The sequence below is a fragment of the Castanea sativa genome, chromosome 3, assembly GCF_040712315.1.
Source record: "Castanea sativa cultivar Marrone di Chiusa Pesio chromosome 3, ASM4071231v1".
Classification (NCBI taxonomy): Eukaryota; Viridiplantae; Streptophyta; class Magnoliopsida; order Fagales; family Fagaceae; genus Castanea; species Castanea sativa.
In genome coordinates, this window is record NC_134015.1 from 17,212,845 (window position 1) to 17,222,376 (window position 9,532).

General features: G+C 35.3%; 1 protein-coding gene across 1 annotated transcript; it reads right to left on the reverse strand.

The window, feature by feature from the left end:
- Positions 1-5,225: 5,225 nt before the first annotated feature.
- On the reverse strand, positions 5,226-9,532 carry LOC142629567 (uncharacterized). The gene is made up of 2 exons (XM_075803571.1): positions 9,143-9,532; positions 5,226-7,852 (listed from the first exon to the last, which is right to left on the reverse strand). Exon 2 carries the CDS (start codon positions 7,736-7,738, stop codon positions 5,480-5,482), a length of 2,259 nt encoding a protein of 752 aa, XP_075659686.1. The 5' UTR covers positions 7,739-7,852; positions 9,143-9,532; the 3' UTR covers positions 5,226-5,479.

Consider the following 9,532-nt stretch of genomic DNA (forward strand, 5'->3'; position numbering starts at 1 on the left):
GTGTTTTCCTTTTGCCATCACACTTTCTTCAAGATAAAAACTATTGAACTCCATGATGGCTTAGTCCTTTGCTCAGTTCCATTATGCCCCTTGTCAGCAAAGAATCCGCATATGAATATTTCCTGCCCATTCAGAAGATAACTGGCACTGAATCATCACAAATCTTCGACAACTGTAAAGAAGAAAGCTAGCATTCACATTTCTTCACTGTAAAATATTTTGTCTTTTTGTAAAATATTTGCCTATAAATAGGCATTTTGTTTCCTTAGTTCAGTAGAGACTAGGCGTTGAAAGAGCTAGAGAGAAGTAGAGTTTAGAGAAACTAAGAGTTAGCCAGTTTGTATAATATTTCCCAGTCTATATCTTCCAGTCCTGTAAAAAACTTACTCAATCTAATAATATCCCTCAGTTTATTGTATCTTGTTTTATGTTCTATTCCATATTTTGCTGTTATTTTCTATAGTATTTTAGCAATATATGTCATTAATAAGCTTCCACGATCTTCTTACACTCCCATTACCCAGTCAGTGTGTTCATCTTGTAGTTATAGCTCGTCCTTATTCTCCTTCACCAATTTCCATTTCCCGTAGCTTCCTTCTTCATGTTTTAAGTTTAGTTTTTGTATTTTAGTTGTTCTTTGTATCCTAGTTGTTCTTCGTCACTTTCTTCCTTTGTATTTTTGCTTGGTTTTCGTCACTTTCTCTTGGTTTTCGTCACTTTCTTCCAACAGTCTTTGTCACCCTTTTTCCCAATTTCTAGCTCCATTGACAATATTCCTTTGTTGGGTCTTTTTCCAAGGATTGTTTGTGTGGGCTTTATGGGCTTGTTTACGCATTTCATTCCTACTCCAACTGTGAAATAGACCAATCCTCGCTCTATTTGTGATGGGACCATGATAATTTTGTCATCGTTCCACACACCACCATAGGCTTTAATACTACTTTTTGGGTAGAGAACACCTTAGAATTCTTTCAATTGAATAATTAATATAACATATAAAGATACTACTCGACCCAAAAATACTTAACGAGTGCTCTAAAACAATTGTTCCTAACGCAAGTGAGAGCCTCTTGAAACCTCCTTAATGAGTGTACAACAGCACTCATTAAAATATTCCTAAAAATAATGATACATTGACCATAGTCTGTCACCTAAAACAATCTTGTTGTATCTTTATAACAATATTGTACCGTCCATAAATCTATCTATACTCCCGAAAAACTAATCATAATTGGATTTATTTGTTATCAAAAGTAATAAATAAAATTTTTTTTTAAAAAAAAAAAGCAGCTTACAAAAACCTTTGAATCACATAGTAAGCATAAAGGAATATTAAGAAGAAAACACAATTTTGACATCACTTACCCTGTCAAAACAAAAAGATAGTACATACACACCCCTGTCATATAGCATGCATAAAGAAATCCACTTTCCATATAAGATATAACTACTCCCCCTCATTTAAATCTTTCTAGATAATTCGGTGGCCTTAGAGCGGACAATACGCTGAAAATTTCCCGTAACGTTGGAGCATTCACATGCTCTTCCTTCTCGTTACTTTATGGACCATGGTTCATTTCGGATGAAGAGAATCCCGTTGGAAGAAAACAACGCTAGCTCGAAATATATTTCAAATGTATAGTTGCATGTATACCATTGGGAAAGATCAGCATTATACATAGCTAAATAACACTTTTGACTTCATCAATGTAAGCCCCTCATTTCAAGAATATTGTATAAGTTCACTAAGACAGTTTTGGGCCGGGTTACATTATTAGAAAACAAATTAAAAAATATAGTATAAAGTTATTTCACAAAACTATCCATATAATACTCCACGAATCCATCAAAATAATAATAATAATACTCCACGAAGACAGATTTGGGATAAAGTATAGTGTCCACGACACAAATGTGATCTCGTTTCAATTATTTTGACATATCTGGTCCCTCCGTGACACAAATAATCTATACTTGAGATTTTCTCATGTTCCCTTAACTTCCCTTTTCAATCTAGTGTTTCACATTTCTTTTGTCTACTATCTGGAAATATGCATTTTTTTTTTCAATAACCACAATAATGGAAAATAGAATTTAAACTATAATTTTCTTATAAATGAGAATAAATAATACCACTAAAATATAAGGCTTTCAATTTTTTTTTTTTTTTTTTATACTTCTGCCATTTAATTCCAAGTCCTGTCTCCATCTTTGATCAAGGCACAAAAACAGCCCATTATCCCTTCCAATCCCAAAATTTTTTACAATTGTGCTATAGTATCTTCATAAATTTATGATGGTACTGTAACTCACTTGCAAGTTGTGTTTGAAGATGACTTTGGTAATTCAACTGATAAAAACCAGTTTAGGTGCTAAGTTTTGGAGATATTTCATCATTATATAAAATTTATTTAGGTTTGGGTTTTTTCGTAGTGGTGGTAGCAGGTAGTTGTAGTGGAGGTGGTTTGGGTTTTGGGTTTTGGGTTATATTATATTTTATTGTGTAGATATATTATTTTAATGTGTTGTATGATAAAATAAAAGTTGGGATGTTGAGTGTATTATAAAATGGTATGGTATAATAGATAAAGTAGCTTTTGATATGATAAAATAGAATAGTTTGAAAATATTGGATGCTAATGCTCTAAGAGCATTCAACTTCAATGCAATAATAAAGTTTTACAACAAATTTGGTTGTAGCTAATAACTACAACTTCTACTAAAAAAAATATATATGGCTTCATATTTTAAAAATCTAACTGTAAAATTACATGTTCTTTATGTTCTTAATATGGATATCGAATTGTCAATCTGATATTATTTACTATTCAATTCATAAACTTTTTTTTATATATAATTTTAAACTACAAAAACTTGAAATTTAAATATTGATTATAACATAACTATTGATCTTTGATCTTCAAAAATTTGAAAGAATAAAGAATTTAAGAAGAAAATGTAATTCAATGGTGGATTTGTCAAAATTCACATACAATAAAATGATATTTAGTGGAGTTGTAGTCATTGACTACAAACAAGGTTGTAGCCAAACTTTTTCCTTAACTAATTTGTCTAAATACTTTTATTATTTTAGCAAACTCAAGTTTACATACACTTAGATTAGGCTCAATACTTATCTCTTTATTTATTTTAATATTGTTTTTTCCTCTACAGGTATTGTTTTTAATTTATTTATTTTTCCTCCCCTATCCTCACTCCTCCAATTTCCAACTTCCCAATTCCCACATATCATACAACCCCCCCCCCCCCCTCCCAATTCAAACTCAAACCCAAAAAAATCTTGATTAAACACAAGATTAAATCCAATTTGAATCTCATATCTCTTATTTTTCTGGAAAATAAACTTTATAATTTTTTTTATTAGAAGAAACTTTACTAATTGAATTAACTAAAATCCACAAAGCTAATTGGAAACCAGCTATTATAGAAGTAAGTCTTCTCCGCAATATATTTTAGTGTATAGTTCAATAATATATTTCTACTTTCAACTTCAATAGTGTCAAAACCTTTTGGTTACACTTTATAAAAATTATTTCCAGTAGTTAAAAACTGAAAACACAAAACTGTGTTAAACATTTGTCAAATTATTAAGTTACCACGCAGGATTTTATGGCTTGTCAAGATAAGTCCCAAATGTCAAAAGACCAAGAGTAGAGGGTGGGCTTTGGCCCATTAGGTTAAAAGGTTTGTATTGAACTGTTTAGGCTTGATTTGGATTCTAGGCTGTGTTTGAAGCTGTTCGGGCCAAGCTGGATACTAACTGCTTATTGCGTTGAGTTAGGTTTGGGTGTTGGACGTAGGTTTAGCTGGGCCGTATTTTCAGAAAGGGCCACAAATGGAGTCTGTGTTTGTTCTTTGGAATATAATATAGTAGTTCATTTATTTTATAAATTTAGCTTTTCTCCTTGACTTTAGTTGAGAATTCTGATGCTTTGTTCTATTTCTTGAGGTCCTGAGACTTCGGATGATGAATTAACTTGGGAAATTAACACTCTAAAATGTTATTTAAATTTAATAGAGGCTTGTCTGCTTTTAAGGAACTACTCCTGATTTGTGTTATAACTTGTCGTTTTTTTTTTTTTTCCTTTTTTTGATGAGTGTTATGATTAGTCAATTAAAGTAGGTTTCTAATTAGCAAACTGGGACTATTTGTTCTTTTTGTTGGGGTATGATTGATAGAAATAGATCACTCATTTTATGAGTTTTATTTTACCTAGAGAATTTGGAAGGATTTTTTTAGGAGAATAAAATTTCATTAAAAAAAAAAAAATCTGAAGATTCAAAAGCATGCATTTTTAAATTGAGGGACTAATATCGAAAAAATCTCATATTTGCGGGAAAAAAAATTCAATTTACCCTATTTTATTTTATAAAAATTTTATCTTTGTCCTTGGTGTTTAAGTTGATACAACATTAGATATAATTCATATATACATGCATCCTAGGAACATGTGTGTTTATCTAAATCTGTTCATGATATTAATTTGAAATTGGTAATTATACTAAACATGAAAATTTTATTTGCATTCTTTTGTTTAACAAGTCCCATCAATACTCTTCAAATTACAAGCAAGGATATCACTCCTGGAGACTCACAAATGGTGATGGAACCAGTTTATCTATAAGAATTACATTCAGAAAATTTTGGTGTCAGAGAAAGAGCTTACAGCAATGGACTCCTTGAGTTATACAATGCATGATAGATTCAGCAAAAGAGACTCTAATCCATGTTACAGCTTCTTTGATGGTCACCTTTCTTGCTGATCCCTTTTTTCTCTCTTTTTTTTTTTTTTTTTAACTTAAGATAAATGCAATACTTATTTTAATTGCTATTTCTGTGCGTCCTGGCTGGCTTCAAAGTGTTTTTTCTAAATCTTTTGGCCAACACCACCATCACAGCACTTTTTAGAATAATAATAAAAATAAAAATAAAAACAAACAAACAAACAAAAAGTCCCTTGAACAAAGCTATAAGGGTGATAATATCTTAATTTATTATCAAAAGCGCTTTTTATCCAAAATTTTACTTTTTTTGAGATAAGAGAGACAATTTTTTACTAAAAACCGCTTCTTTCTAGCAATAAAGACCAAGACTGAATTCATACAATATACTGCCGTCGCATAATTTGTGATATATGTGAAGTTGCTTTTCCATTTTCAGATGCAAAACAATGTTACATTTAAATAATGAAAATTATACTAACTTTTACATACATATCAATGTTGCATTTTATAATTTATTTTATATGTGCCAGACTACTACACTAGGAATCAGAAGCAGGGGTAGCCTACAAGCATGAAACGTTGAGTTATTGAGCTTAATGTTCATAAAGGACAGCTAATAACGAAAAGAAATACAAACATTTACTTCTCAATCTAACTAATAACTACCACTTAAATAATCACAAAACAAGATTTCTTTTGCACAAGGTACATACTAGGTGTCAAGAGCAGCAACTTATATGGGTGCTGCACACGTTGTTCTAAAATGACCTGTCTGGTTACATCGACTACAATGCACAACTCGCTTCACACGACCACGGTCCTCTGCTCGAACTCGCTTCTTTCTTGGCCGTCCAGGAGGCCGAAGTGATTTGGGCGGGTTTATAAGAACTTCAGCAGCTTTACTGGCATTTGGATCTCCCTCAGATAACTCTTTCCATAGAGATTTATCTGGGATTGGATGTATGGTTTGCGAGTATGTCTTCCGATAGGTTGCAACAGTAAAACAGCTCTCAGTAAATCGATGGACATTCTGCCTGCAAGAGAGAAGCGCTGCCACAGCATGAGCACAGGGCAAACCATAAAGCTGCCAGCCCCGACATAGGCAGCAACGATTCCGAATGTCCACGATATTTGTTCCTTCATGAGATATGACTTCAAATTCAGCTTCATTAGCACGAAGCACCTGATATGTACGTGCACGCTCAAGAGCATCCGCTACACGCCTCTCAGCAGTAGGCACAAGTATTGATGTCCACTGCATGCTGACCTCTCGGCGTTCGTTGAACCAAGTCATCAGCTGCCTTCTAATGCATTCCATCATCTGAATTATTGGAAGCCCAGAGGCCTCCAAAATCCAAGTATTTAATGATTCAACAATGTTAGCTGTTAAATGCCCAAAGCGCGTTCCCTCAAAATAGGCTGTAGCCCACAGTCGAGGGGGGATTCTTCGGATCCAATAAGCAGCATCTTGTGAAATCTCTTCAATCTCTAAAATTTTCGCTTCAAATTCAATCACAGTGAGAGCATGAGCCGCTTCCCATAGAAGGTTAACAAGCATTGTGTTATTAAACTCCTTACGAAAGCTTTCACTCAAGTGGCGCATGCAAAATCCATGAAATGCAGTTGGAAAATTTGCTTCCACGCCATCCACAATACCCTTCTGCCTATCTGACAAAATGGTAAGCCTTGGCATGTTTTCTGTATTAATTTCAAGCAGGTTGTGAAGTTCCGAAAGAAACCACATCCAATTATCATCATTCTCCTCATCAACAACACCAAATGCCAGGGGAAACAGACCACCATCACCATCAAAACCAGTAGCAAATAGCAAAGTACCCAAATACTTGCTTTTCAAATATGTCCTATCAAGCCCAAGGAGTGGCCGACAAGCATTAAGAAAACCATATATGGATGCCTGAAATGATATGAAGAGACGCTGGAAGCAGTTATCAGTTGGGTTTCCATAAACAGATGCAATACTCCCTGGATTTGTCCTTTTAACCTGTTCACAATATTGCGGAAGCAAGCGGTACCCTTCTTCAAACGATCCACGCATAGCTGCCATGATACGCTCCTTTCCTCGCCAGGCTTGCTTGTATGATAAGGTTATACCATGAACTCGGTGAATTTCTTCCAGTATCTCCTTTGGCTTGTAATTAGGGTTCTCCCGAAGTCGTTGCTCCACAGAGTTTGCAACCCACTGAACTGAGGCTTGCTGATGACCAAGATGAGCAATTCCTCCACAAGTATGAGATTCATGGATTGTCCTGATCGTAAAAGTTGGAACTCCTGGGAGCTTTGCTGCGTGAATGCGCCAGGGGCATCCCTCAGTAGCACATTTGGCAGTAAAACGAGTCTTGTCAGATTTTATGGTCTGCATTTCAAAGTGTAGGGCAATAGCTGTATCCCTCAGTGCTCTCCTACAGCTCTTGACATCAGGGAACTCTTGCCCCACAGCCAGCTCATAATTAGGATTAGGTACAATGGCACGAGCCTGGATTACAGGACTGGAACTGACTACATAGAGGGACTGATCAACAGTCATATCATGTGAAGGTTCAATCCCCATTTCCTGGCTCTGGGCCACAGCTAGTTCCAGATTCTCATCAAGTTCTTGGCTTTCTGAAACACCCAATTCATTGTTCTCTGATAAAGCCAACTCATGATTCTGTCCAGCAAGATCCAACTCGTGGTCATCATGATCAGGTTTCTGATCCATACCTAATTCATTCTCATGTCCATAACTGTGGCCATCATCCCCTTCTTGGTCATGGCTTTGCCCCAAGTCCAATTCGTGGTCATGGGCATGTCCTAAACCTAGTTCATGATCATGGGTCTGTCCCAAACCTAAATGATGGTCATGGGCTTGTCCCAATTCCAAATCATGGTTCTGCCCAAGCCCCATATTATGATTGTGGCCTAGCACCAATGGCTGATTCTGGCCAAGGGCCAAATTGTGACTTTGCCCAAGTATTAAATCATGGTTTGCCATTGATGTAATCAATCACAGTTTACCAAGAATAACAATAACACAACTCCCTGCCCTCCAGAACAAAGTACCAATTTGGAAATGGAAAGACCGCCTTCCAATTGTATTGGAGAATGCCTGCCAAGAAAAATTACCATTCTTATGCTAAAAAACTTCATCATCTATTCACATCCAAATCCAGTTCAAATGCTGATAAAAGATACCACATATAATTGAACATACCAAACTTGGAAATCAACCCTTCATAATTCTTAGGTATCTTTCACTTCTCCAATCCATATATCTTTAAAACAGATTATTAATTCACTACGTAAGAAATTTTATCCAGCTAGAACAAACCAGGCCTCTCTAGCAAAAATGCATTTGCAAACAATAATAAAAACACACAAAATAACATATATCCTTACATTTCATTACGACCGACTTTTAATAATATAATAATTAGACATGACAAGAAGAAGCACAAAATCCATAAGCATACACACAACATACCAAACTAAAGCGTGCATGCACAGGTGCTCTCATTATTCTCTAAGATATAAAACAACAAACCAAAGTGAATAATCCAACCTCTGCAGCTGTTATCACCTTTGTAAATCTGAAACTCTACAAGAGCATTACCAACATTTTCAAAGAACATCTCCAGGTTGACTGCTATGTAGATGACCTCATTCTACAACTTGAGTAAGGCACATCAAAATGCCTCCAAAGTTTCCACTAACACATTTACTCTACAAATCTGGCTACACAAACCAAGGCAGAGGAAAAAAAAAATCCAGCATACAGTAAACTAAACTGCCTAACAGAAAATATCATCACGTCTTTTGGTTGTAAAGAACAGGCAAGGAAAAAGGGAAAATTTTGAAATTTGGAATCTTAAACATAATTACATTGTTTTTTAGCCCCAAAACGTTTCAAACTTTTGCGATCCAAGAAACCATGAACCACCATCGATTAATCTTAACACAAATTATCTACCTATTACTCAACTCAGCTTCCCACTCCCTGAAATCTAAACCACAAAATAAAATTTTCAATTTCCTGTGAGGTGATGACTTGAGACTGTAACAAGAACAACGAAATCCAAATTTCAAAACTGTGAACCTCACATACAAAGCGGATCCATTTACTGAAACTCTGAAGTAAACAAAATGGGAAAACCTTGAGCTTCAAAATGTACATTTTCCATTTCTTTCACTGAGCTCTCCAGCTCCTAAGCTAAACCAGCTAATCCAAAAAGGAACAAACTTGAACAAAAACACAAATCACACCCACCATTCAAAACAACCACAAAAACACAAATCCAGTTCAAAAACCAAAAAACCACCCAAAAACAAAACCAACCCATCAAACAAAACCACAAAACATCTGAAAATCAAACCCCCAAAATAAACATAAAAAGAGTACCTTTACAAGTCAAAACCCTTGCTCCAAACCCAAGATTACATCCTCAGAAGCACTAAAAACGGGAAAAGAGGAACTGGGTCTTGCCCAAAACCCCAAGAATCAATGACTGGAAGCTGCAATTCAAAGATCCATACTTGAATTGGGAATTAGGGTTTTGCAAAGAAAATGGAAAGGAAAATATTTTTTGAATGGGAATGAGAGAAATTTGAAAAATATGGGTGGAGTGGGATTTGGCGGGTAATGGGGTATAGGAGAAAATCGGAAATTGAGGGAGGAAAGGGCAAGAAGAGAGTGAGGGTTGGAAGGGTGGGATTGGGAAATTGAGAGGGGCAGAAGAGGAAGAGAGTATGTGAGGGCTGAGAAGGGAAAATTACAGGTTTCAGGGTTAGG